The sequence below is a fragment of the Aphidius gifuensis genome, linkage group LG2, assembly GCF_014905175.1.
Source record: "Aphidius gifuensis isolate YNYX2018 linkage group LG2, ASM1490517v1, whole genome shotgun sequence".
Taxonomy (NCBI): Eukaryota; Metazoa; Arthropoda; class Insecta; order Hymenoptera; family Braconidae; genus Aphidius; species Aphidius gifuensis.
The window spans coordinates 25314037-25330559 of record NC_057789.1 but is presented as its reverse complement, the minus strand read 5'-3'; the positions used below and the strand labels follow the sequence as shown (position 1 = coordinate 25330559).

The 16523-nt window shown below is 25.6% G+C and overlaps 1 protein-coding gene across 1 annotated transcript; it reads left to right on the top strand.

The window, feature by feature from the left end:
- The first annotated feature begins 1919 nt into the window (after positions 1–1919).
- On the top strand, positions 1920–15538 carry LOC122849813 (kinesin-like protein unc-104). The gene is given in 19 exon segments (XM_044148636.1): positions 1920–2416; positions 5247–5418; positions 5723–6486; positions 6589–6591; positions 6680–6837; positions 6922–7061; positions 7248–7286; positions 8011–8142; positions 8315–8964; positions 9111–9228; positions 9507–9679; positions 9749–9927; positions 10670–10807; positions 10879–10997; positions 11071–12629; positions 12730–13047; positions 13337–13645; positions 13647–13780; positions 13850–15538. Coding segments are annotated over 18 exon segments (5226 nt in total). The 5' UTR covers positions 1920–2416; positions 5247–5318; the 3' UTR covers positions 14043–15538.
- The last annotated feature ends 985 nt before the right edge of the window (positions 15539–16523 follow it).

Sequence of the window (16523 nt, the reverse complement as noted above, 5' to 3'; positions counted from 1 at the left end):
TATCGTCAGCTTGTAGAAGTATAAAAGTTCTGTATAAAAAACATAAATGTCGTCAAAAGGTTGATGGCCAAAGAACCTACTGGATGTCTCGTTGAAATGAGCTTTTTTTTTTTCGTCAATTTGTTTTTTTTTTTTAAAGATTAAAGATGATCTTTCTCTTTCTCAGACAGTAATTTTTAGTAAGTTATAAAAACACAAAGCAAAAATGAAAAATAAAATAAATATATACATTTTACAAATTTCCAATCGAAATATTTATGAAAAATTAAATTAGAAAATTATTATTTTCAACACGAATGAATGACTGACAAGACAAATATCCCAAAAGACATTGAATTGCGGCAATAAATACAAATCTCATGAGTGTAATCCATCAATTTAACAAATCCTGTTGTCTCAACTTGTAATGCATTGACAATAAATTAAACAATGACTATTAAATTCTCAATGAAATTTAATACTAAACTTAATTACTTCAACCTATATTCAAGTAAATTTATTGACGACATAATTAAATTTTAATCAAAATATTTATACAATTTATAATATTAAAAATCAATCTTCCATAAAACAATTGTGTGGTAAATGTCATTAAGATTGTTTTAAAAATATCGATAATCAGATAAAAATTATTTCAATCACAATCTAAAAAAAATATTATTTTATTTTTCAAGATCAAGTAATCACCAGGGTAAAGTGTTTTTATTAATTCATCAGATAAAATTTCACCTCAACTAATGTTAAATAAAAATTATTTATAAACTAAAATTAACTTGTTTTATAAATTAAATAAAAAAAAAAAAGCCTTGACCAACAAGTGAGCAACAAGCTGAGCTTGACAATATCCAATACTTGTCAAACTATCAATTACAACAACAACAGATTTATATGTTAGATATTAAACAATACGATGAAAATGTCATGTCAACTTTTATCGACAAAAGTGCCTATAAAAATCATTCAAAAAATTACAGTTATCATTACATAATTATCATTTAAATATCAAGTATCATGTCATCATGATAATTGCATTAAATAAAAATTTAAAGCTTTTTTTTTTCTTTCTTCTTTTGGTACTTGCATATACTTTCAATGCAACGACATTTGTTCAATTGAAAAATTTTAATATCACCACGTGTTTTACGTGACAATATCGATCACCAGGAATTTTATTTAAACCACCCCAAAATTCTATTTTAGCATATATTTGTTCTATATATTGAAACGACACCCCAGTGTTTCTTAGAATACAACTTACTAGGCCATTTCATTGACGTCCATAGCACAATTTTCTGGTATCAAACAAAATAAAATAAATTAAAAAATATATAATAATAATAATAATCTATGGGTATATATATCCCACGTGAATTTGTAACATAAATCTGAAACCCCATTCCAATTCTTTTCATCTCAATTCAAAAAAAAAAAAAAACCCCGATGGCTGATAAATTATTCAAAGATTTTTTTTGATCCTACATGCTTCATACTGATGACTATCCAATCTTTGATATATTTTTTTTTTTATATTATTATTTATATTATTCAAAACTAATCATGAATTTTCACCCCCTATTTTTGTTCATTTTTTTTCGATTTTTTTTTGTTTTTAAAAACCTTGTGTGTTTTTATATACAAAAAAAACAATATTTAAAAAATTTCTTTTTTGTTTTTCAACATTTTGTGTGTATTTTAAAAATAAAAATTTTCCCATCTTAAGTGTATATATATTGATTGTGGTCGAATGGATACGACCAAGTTGAAAATTGGCCGGCGCCGCCCGTCTGCATTGGTCGATCCTCTGCGTCGTTTTTCATGACGTCACAACGTCTTCTGTTAGTTTGTGATATTGATTTTCAACCCCTCTTTGTAGGGTATATTTGTGTGTATATAAATTTTCTTGTATATACCATTGCAATATATGAAATGCAATTGGCTGACAATGTCGTCGTGTTAGCATCACAGTCATGTGACTTAACTAAACACAAATTGATCATGCGTATAACGTTATTCTACCATTTTGTTTTTTAAAAAAAAAAATAAGAAAAATATATAAGAATATATTAAATTGGCGCTACTTGTGCTTTGTAGATATTGGAACAATATTACTAGACGAATCAGTTGGACAGCGACGATCGCGACGATGATCGTTGGACTACTGATATTTAATATTTCATAAATAAAACAATATTAAGGATTATTACAACTTTGTTAATAGTGAAAATGTTGTTAAATCATAGTATTATTTTGTGCGGTGAATTTTTGATTATTATTAAAAAGCTTTCTTTATATTTTTTTTCATTTTAATTAATTCAAGTGACAAGTAGTTTTTTCCATTGTGACAATAGTGACAAATAAAAAATTATTCACCTTGCTAATTTTTGATTATATAATATTTTATTACATTCAATAAAAGGTGAGCTTTTTGTGCTTTGATTTTTGGTAATTTTTAATATGTCATATGAATTTTTTTTTTATTTTGAGCTTTCAGACAATAACGTATCGGATCGATTGCACTTACGGGTGTTGTTTTTCTTTTTGAAACGTCATGACGAGGTCATATACGTTCAAGGCTGAATAATTTTTTAATTTTTTTTTTTTCAAATTGAAAAGCTCTTACATCTCTCTTTTATTTTGTAATAAAAAAGTTTTTAAAAATTAATTAATTTTAAATTAAATAAATTACGTTGTAAAATTTAATTTTTATAAATTTTATTTTTCAATTTTTCATACTGCGTCAACTCATTTTAAAATAAACTCTTCCAAAAAATTTTTTATTTTAAATTAAGGTTATTTAAAAAACAAATAACATAGTCCTTGTGTTTATTTTTATATGTTTTTTTTATGTGATGAGAAATTTAATTTGATGTAGCCCCGTTGATAATCACGTATTAATTAAATTGTTCTCTAATTAATTCCCCTACCCGCATTTTAAAAATGTTTACATAAAAATAATAAAATGTGCTATATTTTAATGTATAAATACTCGTCCTTAACAACCAATTCGATCAGTTATCCAAACATTTTTACTTCGTGAAAACCTTGAAAGAAAAAAAAAGCTCAAATCAACTTTTAATTAAAAAACTATATACGAAAATTAATTATTTCAACCCTCATATACATTGTTTTTCGTAATTAAAAAATTACACACGTGGAGCATTAATCAAATACATTATTATAAACCTTAAAATCTCATTGAAAAATTAAAAAAAAAAACTCTCAGTAGAATAAGTCAATAAATAGTCTGACTGGCGCTGCAATACCGTCGCACGCTCATTCGTTTTTCCCCGACCATTTTATAATTAAATAAAATTATATAAAATTAAAAAATAAAATCTATCAATTCAAGCTTATATTTATCAATCATAAACACATTTTTAATTATCAAAAATAATACAAATAATAATTATAATAATGTCCTATTCACAAAATCAATAGTATTGATGAAAAAAAAATTTTTTTTTATTTACCAATCAACATCTGCTGTGGGTTTTCCTCTGCTGATGTCATCATCCAAACTAGTATTATTTTTCATACTACCTACGTCAGCAAACATGAAAACGGAAATTCGATGAATCATCATTATCATGAAAAGCTCTTCCCACACTTTTTTTGTTTAATAAAAATCTTAAATTACAAGAAAAATAAAAACTTATATTCACATTAAAGATATAAATTGCCATTTTAAAAAAATTAATTTTTATTTATTTAAAAGTTTTTTATAGTATCTTTATTAACTCTCAACTATAATATATATTTTTTTAATTTTTAAAACAACGTAAATAAAAAAAAAACAATTTTAACAAATTTAGAGATTTTATCTTTTAAATATAGTCTTTTTTTTGTGGATTATATTTATTATCTTTAATCAATAATATATCTGTATATTTATTTTTATTAAATGATAGTGTCTTGTATTTATTTTGTAACAATATTACCATTATCTTACGAATATTAAGGTGCAAGCAATTTTAAATCAAATTACTGATAATACAATTTATCGCTAATATCTCCCGGATGACTCATCAATCAATTTATCAACTTGGAATATTAATATATATTGTGAAAATTTGTATAGACCTCATGTTGATATGAAAAATATAATTTCCATGTTGATGAAATTTGGCGAAATTTTTATGTAGCCATGCTTCGTTGGTCATTTATTTTACCTCATACCTTTTAGTCTAGGAAAATAATTTTTTAGATATGTGCCGGAAATTCTATACTTTTATTTATCATGTCGAGAGCTTTTATATTCCCAGGGGTTAACACGCAATATTTTCCGGTAACGATCTTGGATATCTCATGTCCGGACAATATTTTTTTACTATCCAATAATTTTAAATATATATACATATAAATAAAATATCAAATAATAAAAACAAAAATATTTAAACTTTAAAATTAATTAAATTAATTATATGAGCTTTTTTTTCAATCGAAAAGTTGGGAGAGATTTTCAAAATTGCATAGCAACGAGAGAAAAAATAAACGAAATTATTCGACTAATAAAATGACGTTAAAAACTGATACAACCTTTGTTTCTTTTTTTTTTATCAAAAAAGAAGATAATTGTTTAATTAATTTGTCGAATAACATAACTAAAAATTTATTTTTTTTAATTGTTATGAGCTTTCATGATACACACATATAACAATTCTAATTTTTTTATATTTATTTTTATTTTTTTATCAAGGTTAAAACTTGAAATAAATATAATCGTTAATTGAAATCACCCCAGGGTTATATAAAATAACATATGATAATCATCATTATAATTTTTAATATTAACATCGTCATAAATTCAATCAACTTTATCAATTTCTAAACTCTAAAAAAAAATAAAAAATTAAATTATTGGATTAAAATTAGATATATATTTTTTTTTATGAAATATTGAATATAAATTTTTTTTTATAATTTAATTAAGTATAATTTGATGAAATCCTTGCGAGCTTTTATAAGCGTTAAAAAGTTGAAAAAAGTGTCGAAGCTTTTGAGTTGTAAAAGTTAAAAAAAATCCTTGAAAAATTGAATGATAAAATTGATGGTTTTATCTCAAAAAAGAATAACGTTAATTTAATAAAAAGATATCTACCCTATTATCAAGACAAAAAATAATAATAAATATATTTTTATTGAAAAGAAATATATATTTTTGATTACTAGGTCAGCTGATAATTTTATAGAATTTTTTTTTATTATTTCTTTGATCAATTAATACTTAATTCGAATTTTTTTTATAGAATTGAAGGAAGGAGAGACATAAAAGTGTCAAGAATTTATTGATACAAAAGTCGACTTCAAAGTAGACAAAGATGTCGTCGGTGAAAGTGGCAGTGAGGGTGCGGCCCTTTAACAATCGCGAAGTATTACGTGAGGCCCAATGTATCATTGAAATGTCAGGCAACACCACAAGTAAGTAGCACCAATCTCTGAAAAAATATTTTAAAAATTAACTCCTATTATTTCTACTTGATTAACTTTATTCCTCTAAAATCAAACATGACCCCAATAAACTCCAAGTAGCTTTCAGCAGGATTTGAAATGAAAAAAAAAATACACCAATTTAATTTCTCAAGCCTCAAGGGATTTAATTTCTATTATTGTTTTTTTTTTTTTAAATTAGCTAAATAAAATTTTAATCCAATTACCAAAAGTACTTTGTGCAATTTGAATAAATTTATTGATAAATTAATAAAAAATATTTTTATTTTTTTAGCAATTGCTAATCCAAAAGCACCACCAGGCACAAAAGAAGCAATAAAAAGTTTTAATTATGATTATTCATATCATTCAATTGATCCAACTGATCCAAATTATTCATCTCAAATAATGGTTTATAAAGATATTGGTGAAGAAATGCTACAGCATGCATTTGAAGGATACAATGTTTGTATATTTGCATATGGACAAACTGGTGCTGGTAAATCATATACAATGATGGGTAAACAAGAAGATGGACAAGAAGGAATAATACCACAAATATGTAAAGATTTATTTCGTAAAATAAGTAAAAATTCAAGTGATACATTAAAACATTCAGTTGAAGTAAGTTATATGGAAATATATTGTGAACGTGTACGTGATTTATTAAATCCAAAAAATAAAGGTAATTTACGTGTACGTGAACATCCATTACTTGGTCCATATGTTGAAGATTTATCAAAACTTGCTGTAATGTCATATGAAGAAATTCATGATTGTATTGATGAAGGTAATAAAGCAAGAACAGTTGCAGCAACAAATATGAATGAAACATCATCACGTTCACATGCTGTATTTACAATTTTTTTTACACAACAAAAACATGATTCAATAACTGGTTTAGTTACTGAAAAAGTTAGTAAAATATCGCTAGTTGATTTAGCTGGTTCTGAAAGAGCTGATTCAACTGGTGCTAAAGGTACACGTCTTAAAGAAGGTGCTAATATTAATAAAAGTTTAACAACATTGGGAAAAGTTATTAGTGCACTTGCTGAAGTTGTAAGTTTATTTTTAATATTAGGAATAATTTAACATTCAAAATTTATTTATTAATTATTTTTTAAATTTAATTTTTTTACTTGCTCTGGTGAATTTAACTAGGCGGTAAGTGTTTTTTTTGTAATTTATAAAATTGTGATAAATGCTTTCTTTTTCTTGATTTTAATTAATTAATTTTTCATAATTATTTTAGGCAACTAAAAAAAAAAAGAAAGCTGAATTTATTCCATACAGAGATTCAGTTTTAACATGGTTGTTACGTGAAAATCTTGGTGGTAATTCAAAAACAGCTATGATTGCTGCTGTCAGTCCAGCTGATATAAATTATGACGAGACTCTATCAACTCTCAGGTAAATATTAATAAACAAATTAAAATTATTAAAAGACAATAATGTTATTTTAATTAACTTGATTGGTTTTTTTGTTATTTGTAGATATGCTGATAGAGCCAAACAAATTGTTTGCAAAGCAGTTGTCAATGAGGATGCAAATGCTAAACTTATACGTGAACTCAAAGAAGAAATACAAAAATTACGTGAACTTTTAAAGCAAGAGGGTATCGATTTCGAAGAAGGTAAGTTAAACAAAAATTTTATATAAATTTATCAAATATTTTTCGACTCATCAACGATATTAAAAAAGCGAAAATAACAATGAAAATATTCTCTTATCGATAGCTAGAATATTTGTAAAAAAAATCATTTAGAAAATCCACTTACCTTTATTTCTTTTTGTTTTTCACGAATAATCCTCGACATAGGGCTAGGTGGCATTATCTCATATGAAAAGAAAGAATCCAGTAAGTAAAAAGTATCGAAAAAAAAAAAAAAACGAAATAAAATTAATGAGCGCTCAATAAAAAAAATAAAAATACAACAACAGATACACTTGACACCGCAAGCAGACAAAAATTTCAGCATTGATTTTATCCAACTTTTTGCGCTTTTAAAAAGCATTGCTTTTGTATTTTTTTTTTTTTTTTAATCATTAAGCTTTGGATGAAAATGAAAAAAAGAAGCAAAGGATTTTTAGAAAAAAGCTGATCATGCGCGTAGGCATTTTATTTTTCGCATAAAATATAAAATTTTATTTAATTTAGCAAAAAAAATAAAAAATAAAAACAATTACATAATATTTAATTTTGGCTGTGATTTTGCATGACATAATCACACATTTATAAAAAAAAAAATATCAAAAATGTTATCGTAAAGCTAATAAATGAGACAGCTTTTTCTTTCTTTTCTCTTTGTTATTATGTTGCAACTGTTGTGATAAATTTCTCGGCTATTTTTAAAAAATAATATTTATTTTTCGAATGCAGTATGTGTCAGTGATAATAATGGATTGAGCTTATAACAATGTGTCACATGGTCACAGTCGGATAGACGCTGATAACTATTGTTATAATATTTTTAGTATCATTATTATTATTATATTTTCATTATAAAAAAAAAAAGCGAGATATAAATTGTCGTATTGTTAGATGTGAAAGCTTTTAAAACTGTGTGTGTGTCTTTGTGCAGGAGATGAAGCAGCTATTATAAAGTCAGCTAAAAGAGAGGAAGATACCAAGGAGACACGTCAAAGAATTCCATCACATAGAACTGCTGAAGAAGCTGTGGAACAGTTGCAAGCATCTGAAAAACTTATTGCAGGTATAAAAATGATTTTTATTGTGTTGAAAAAATAATGTATATCTCATTTATATTTGATTTTATTCAATTTCTTTCATTCCAAGATGTTGATGAATTTATTTATGGTTAAAAAAACAAAACCCTGATTGAATGAAAAATAAATAAAATACAATAAAGTTGTAAATGATTACAGAATTAAACGAGACATGGGAAGAAAAGTTGAAACGAACAGAATCAATACGTTTACAAAGAGAAGCAGTATTTGCAGAAATGGGAGTTGCTGTAAAAGAGGATGGTGTAACAGTGGGTGTATTTTCACCAAAAAAAACACCACATCTTGTAAATTTAAACGAGGATCCATTGATGTCAGAATGCCTGATTTATTATATAAAAGACGGTTTTACTCGCATAGGATCTGCGGAAGCAAATATACCCCAAGATATACAACTATGTGGTCCACATATCCTAAGCGAACATTGTGTATTCGAAAATCATCAAAATGTCATAACACTTATACCGAAAACAGGAGCTCTTATTTACGTAAATGGGCGGGAAATAAACGCGCCAATTGTGCTGAAAACAGGCTCACGTGTTATACTTGGAAAAAATCATGTATTTAGATTTAATCATCCAGATCAAGTACGTGAAAGACGTGAAAAAAATTCACCAACTGAAACACCAGCTAATGGTGAAACAGTTGATTGGAATTTTGCACAAATTGAATTGTTAGAAAAACAAGGTATTGATCTTAAAGTTGAAATGGATAAAAGACTTGTTGTATTGGAAGAACAATTTAGAAAAGAAAAAGAAACTGCTGATCAATTATTTGAAGAACAAAGAAAAGTAAGTTTTATTTTTTTTATTCATTTGATGATTTTTGGTGACTGTGTTTTATCTTGAAATCTACTTGAGATATTAAACATCAAAAGAAACTTTTTTTTTTTTGATCTTCTTTTATTACTTTTATCTTATATAATGATACTTGACAGAATTACGAAGCTCGAATAGATGCCCTGCAGAAACAGGTCGAGGAACAAAGCATGACAATGTCCATGTACAGCAGTTACACTCCTGAAGACTTCAATAATATTGAGGAAGACATATTTGGTAAGTAGTTCATTCAATCATTATTATTTTTTTTTTTTTCATATTCAAAAAATCACTCTACATTGGCAACACAAATTTTACAACAATTCACAGCAATTGCTTTTCTAAATTAAATTCGAAATAACAAACAAAACAAAAAAAAACAATAATAATAGCTTATTTAAATGATAATATTAATGAAAAATAAAATTTAAATATTTGCTTGTTGTGGATTGGAATAAAAAATATTGCTTTTTGCCATTCTGACTGGTTTCGCCTTGTGATGGCTTGTATTTCAGTCAACCCATTGTTTGACGCAGAGAGCAACTGGAGTGAACGTGAATTCCAACTTGCAGCATGGGCATTTAGAAAATGGAAATATCATCAATTTACAAGTCTACGTGATGATTTATGGGGTAATGCAATATTCCTAAAAGAAGCCAATGCAATATCAGTGGAATTGAAGAAAAAAGTAATTATTATTTATGCAAATTTAACTATTAAAAATATAATTTAATATTATTGTTTATTTTTCTTTTAGGTGCAATTTCAATTTACACTTTTAACAGACACACTATATTCACCATTACCACCAGATCTTTTACCAAATGTTGATGATGATGATGAAGAAGAACGACCATTTCCACGCACAATTGTTGCTGTTGAAGTTCAAGATACTAAAAATGGTGCAACTCATTATTGGACACTTGATAAACTTCGGTAAATAAATTAATATAAAAAAAAAATTATATTTTATATATTATTTAAAATCATCTATCCATGCCATCTCAAAGGCAAAAGAATTTTTTTTTTTTAAAATAAACAAATAGGGAAACGAAATAAAAAATATTTTGATCATGAAAAACTGTAAAATTTTATAGACAGCGCTTGGAGCTGATGCGTCACATATACAATGAAGATCCTTGTTACAACAATCTGGATGACAAAGTGAATTTATTCGACTGTCTAATGCAGCAATCTAATCAAAGGCTCTCAATTGCAAATCTTTTGCCTTCGAGGTTGGTGCACGGTTGCACGATTAAATCGGGATTTAAAAAAAATTTAACCCCCCCTTTCATTTAATCACTTGATAAACAAAAAAAAAAAAAAGAAATCTCACAGTAACAAGATAATAAATGTGGTTGTTTTTTTTTTTTTTAATTTTTATTTGCACGTCCGCAAATAAGCTCCAAGCATTTTGTCGATTTTTAATTTCAGTATTTCGTCTGATATTTTTTATTTTTTTTGTTTTCATTACAGCTGAGGCTTTAGCTTGAAAATAAATTTAAAAAAATCAAAAGATAATTAAAATATAAATTACAATATATCATTCATTCACATGTTTTAATTTTCCTGCATGTTGAATTGATTTTTTTTTTTTAAATGGTGAATATTTAAGACATGGAAATTAATTTGATTGATGTATTTATTTTTCAATGTAATTGGTATTTTTTATAACTAGACAACGATTGGAATTGATGAGAGAGATGTATCACAATGAGGCAGAGTTATCACCAACATCACCAGACTATAATATTGAAAATATAACTGGTGGTGATCCATTTTACGACAGATTTCCATGGTTCCGTATGGTGGGAAGGTAAATAACACCAACATTTAAAAGAAAAAACAATTGTACATGTTAAAACAATGTCTTTTTTTGTTATTTAGATCATTTATTTATCTGAGCAATTTAATGTATCCAGTTCCATTAATTCATAAAGTTGCAATTGTCAATGAAAAAGGTGATGTTAAAGGATATCTTCGTGTTGCAGTTCAAGCAGTTGTTGGTATGTAAAATAAATATAATATTAAATATAAAAAATCGAGAAAAGTTTGTCTTGATCAATTGCTTTGTTCTAGAAGAGGAAAACAGTGAATATTCAAGTGGTGTACGTCAATCAGCTCGTATATCATTTGATGATGATTTATTTGGTAATAATCGTCCAACAAAACGTGCAAATTTATTAACACAAACACTTGAAAAAAATCAACAAATATTTATGCAAGAAGAAAGAGTTGTTGAGGGACAAAATGAAATAAAAGAAATAATAAAAGATGAAGAAGAAGTATGTGATGGTGATAGTGGACGTGGTGATAGTTCAGTTGCAAGTGATATGAAAGAAGAAGAATTACCAGATCATTTACAAACTGGTGTTGAATTTACATTTCGTGTTACAGTATTACAAGCAATGGGTATATCAACTGAATATGCTGATATATTTTGTCAATTTAATTTTTTGCATAGACATGATGAAGCATTTTCAACAGAACCAGTTAAAAATACTGGTAAAGGAAATCCACCTGGTTTTTATCATGTACAAAATATAACAGTAACTGTTACAAAATCATTTTTAGATTATTTAAAATCTCAACCAATTGTATTTGAAGTATTTGGTCATTATCAACAACATCCACTTCATAAAGATGCTAAACTTGATTATGGTATAAGACAACCACCCAAAAGAATGTTACCACCATCAATACCAATAAGTCAACCAGTACGTTCACCAAAATTTGGCTCAGTATTACCATCATCACCAAGTACATCACATATACATGCAAAATATGATGTATTAGTATGGTTTGAAATATGTGAACTTGCACCAAATGGTGAATATGTACCATCAGTTGTTGATCACAGTGATGATTTACCATGTCGTGGTTTATTTTTACTTCATCAAGGTATACAACGTCGTATACGTATTACAATTGTACATGAACAAGCATCTGAATTACGTTGGAAAGATGTACGTGAATTAGTTGTTGGTAGAATACGTAATACACCAGAACCAGAAGAAGAAGATAATGATTCATCAGTATTATCACTTGGTTTATTTCCTGGTGAATATCTTGAAATACCTGGTGATGATCGTTGTATGTTTCGTTTTGAGGCAGCATGGGATAGTTCATTACATAATTCAGCATTGTTAAATCGTGTAACATCATATGGTGAACAAATATTTATGACAATATCAGCATATTTAGAAATTGAAAATTGTGGAAGACCAGCAATTATAACAAAAGATTTAAGTATGATTATTTATGGTAGAGATGCACGTGTTGGACCACGTTCATTAAAACATTTATTTACTGGTAATTATCGTAATCAAGAAGCAAATAGATTAAGTGGTGTTTATGAATTGGTATTGAGACGTTCATCTGAAGCTGGTGTACAAAGAAGACAAAGACGTGTACTTGATACAAGCTCAACATATGTTAGAGGTGAAGAAAATTTACATGGATGGAGACCACGTGGTGATAGTCTTATATTTGATCATCAATGGGAGCTAGAAAAATTAACAAGACTTGAAGAAGTTGAAAAAATACGTCATACATTATTACTCAGAGAAAAATTGGGTATTGATAAGACATTATTATGCAATAAAAATAATAATCATGATTTTACAAAAAGCGAAAAGGTAAGAGCTATATTTATTTATTTATTATATAATTTTTTTGTCGTAAAAAAAATAAGCATTGAGTCTTTTGTTATTTAAACACAATTATATTTTTCAACAGGAGGTTTGTAACATGGTAGCTAAAGCAACAAATGAACAACATGCAAGTCCAGTTAAAATTAAAAAATCATCAAGTAAAGATGTCTATGAACCATGGGAAATGACTGAACGTGAAAAAGAAATAGCAACAAAATATATTAAACTAATACAAGGAAGAATAACTAAAAAAGAAGAACAACAACAAGGAATTGTATTGACAGATGTATCACCAGGTGATGAAAATATAACTGATATATCAACATCAATGATGTCATCTGTTGTTTCATCATCATCACAAGAGTCAGTATTTCAAAGTGATTATGTTGCTGGTTTTGATAAGGTAACACTCCCTGTATATGCCTGAAACGCCATGTAACGGTTGTCCATCATTATCATTAAATCATTTGCATTATTATTTGCTTTTTAGACAGAAAAAAAAATAATATAAATTCAATTTATTATTTGCTTTTAAATATATTTATATATTAGTTTTTTATTTATTTGAAAAAAATATAAATTTGCTATTAAATTATTTTGGACAACCGCTTGACATCAGAGATAAAAAAAAATATATAAAAAAAAGATGTACTGCGTTCTGGGTTATGAAAAGAGGGAGTGTTACCTTTCAGCCAGCTGATGGAATTATTGTGAGGAGCACTTCTAAGTCCTGCATATTTAGGTTGAGTTCACCAGAACGTGCACGTTTACAAGAACTTCAAGAAAGTATGATGATTGGTGATACAGCAAGTCAATCAAATTCAATGGCACCAGCACCACTTGGTTCATCATCACCACTTAAAGATACTATTGTACTTTATGTTCCTGAAGTTGAAGAAATTCGTATTAGTCCAGTTATTGCTAGAAAAGGATATTTAAATGTTCTTGAACACAAAACAAATGGTTGGAAAAAAAGATGGGTGGTAAGTAATTTTCAAGGCGGTACGAAGACCATATGTCTTTATATTTAGGGAAGAAAAAGATCCAGTTGAACGTGCACTTATTAATCTTGCAACAGCACAAGTTGAATATTCAGAGGATCAACTTGCAATGGTTAAAGTACCAAATACATTTAGGTAAATATATATTAATCATAATTTAATAATAAATATAAATATTAATTGTATTATATTTTTTTTAAATAGTGTTGTTACAAAACATCGTGGTTATTTATTACAAACACTTGGTGATAAAGAAGTTTATGATTGGCTTTATGCTATTAATCCATTACTTGCTGGACAAATAAGATCAAAACTTGCACGTAAAGTACCACAAATAAATACAACAACAATAACATTATCAGCACCACCATCAGAAACACAAACACAAACAAAGTGAGTCAAGGATTCAATCGTTGAATATGTAAGTGTTGTCAAAAGAGCCTCTAAAGAAATAATACGTCAATCATATTCAATTTATGAGGCTCAAGACTTTTATAAACTTCGATTCACCGTAATTTTTGAATAAATATATTTTACGTTTTTCATTATTTTCTATAATCATAATTCGAAATAATAATTGATACCAGTTTATTATGATTTTATTGAAACTAAAATGAGATATAAATATTTAAATTTTTCAAAATATTTTTAAATATTTAATCAAATGAAATTAAGAAAAATGATATTCTCACCGGGCGTTTATTTTTTCACAACGTTTCTACGGTTGAGACAAATATTCTTGTCAAATTTCACGAAATTAAAACATCTAGTCTCATTTCGATCTCGTTTTTTTTAAATAAAAATTGAAATTTAAAAAAAAAAATAATTATCAATAAAAGCACTGATCGATTTATAACTCGATAAATAAAAATACTGCAATAATAATTGTTTTTTTTTTTTAGTAGATGTGAATTCTGTCAGTATAAAAAATAAAAGTAAAAAAGAAAAAAAAAAAAAAATTAATAAGCAACAAAACAGTTTATTGGTTTATTTAAAAAAAATTTATATTTTTAAATTTTTCATTAAATTAACTGGAATTTAAACGCAGTCATGGAATGTAAATAATTGAAGTAAAAAAAAAAAAAAAAGTAGTCTGGGATAAATGAGCAAATGACCCCAAATATTAATTTAATTTTTTTTTTAAATTTCTTTTTTTATTTAAAAATAAAATAAACTTGGTTACATTCTATTTATCAATTTTTGTTGATAGTATTTATATGGTTGTTAATATTTATTAAAAAAAAAAAAATAAATTATTTATTTTTATTTATTATTTGTTAAGATTTAATTAATATTTTTAAGACACCATGGGGAGATGATAAAATACCCGACTAAAGAAATGAAAAAAAAAGGAGAAAAATAAAATTCTTTTTCTTGCGTTAAATGTGCAACAAAAATTGTAAAAAATGTTGCAGCACTGAGATAATTATATTCGTGACATTAATAACATAAAGAGTATAATTATTTAAAAATACATAAAAATTATTGAAACATGGTAATATTAACCTTGATAAATACAAATAATTGTGTTTTAAATTTCATTAAATTGAAAATAATAAAGACAATTGTCATCTATGTAAAAGCTAATTAATATTGTATATAAAAACAACACAAACACATAAACGAATAAACTTAAACCATATTTAAAAAAATAAACACTAAAAAAAATAAAAAAGCACGCTTTTTTTATTTTTTATTATTTATATACAACTGTTTTTTTGTTAATTTAAAAAAAAAGCATTTACGCTGAATATTTATTTGCCATTGATAATTTTAAATATATTAAAATTATATTTGGCAATATAATTCAATAAACTCTAGTCACAATTAAACGTAAATTAACTATTTAAAGAAATAAAAAAAAAAAAATACAGGCAACAAATTATTAAAATTCGTTAAGATGTCATTTTGTGAGGAAAAATTAAATATTCTTCTCGGACTGACTATTGACTCGATTAAATAATTAAACAATAATAATAAATAAATTTTAAATAATAAAATTAAAAAAATAAATAACAAACTGTGTTAAAAATTCTCTTGCTTGCTGACTGTTGTAGCGATTAGTTTTATTTTGTTAAACTGTACGAACAAAAAAAAATAATAAAAAAGTAAAAAAAACATATAATTACATTTAAATATTATAAATGAATATATATATAAATTTTAAAAAATATAAATTTAAGTTACCCACAAGCTTCTATTGATGGTTTATCTATAGAAGAAATATTGAAAAAAAAAAATTTCTAATAACAATTTGGCAAATACGAATATTCTGTGAAAAATATTTCCAAGAAAAAAAAATACAATCCAATTGATATATAAAACTTCTATAGATTTAAAAAAAAGAAAAGTTTATATATATGAGAAATATATGTATACATTAATTATTAATTAACATGAAAATATAAATATGAAAAAAAAAATTAATAAACATCCATAAGTGCAAGTAATTAAAAAGTTACAAAATAAAATATAAAAAAAATGAATTACAAGATACAGCAGCAATGACTATGTAATGGATAAATAAATAAATAAATTTTAATCTGTATTTAAAAAATATATATTAATTAAAATCATCACAGTGACGTATGAAAGTTTGTGTATTCATTTTTAAATCAGTAAAATAAATTTAACAGCATATTTGCATTGTAAAAATGCAAATATAAAATTATAAATTAATTAAACATTTATTATTATTATTATTATTATTACTATTATCATTATTATCATTATTATTACATGGCCATGGCTTACAAGTTAGCGACTGATGTAACTGATCAATAAAAGAAAGAAAAAAAAAAAGCTTAAATTAAATGTTTTTTTTATTTTATTTAAAAATTTATGTTTTTCACGATAATTTATTAGTTTGTTGGAGAAA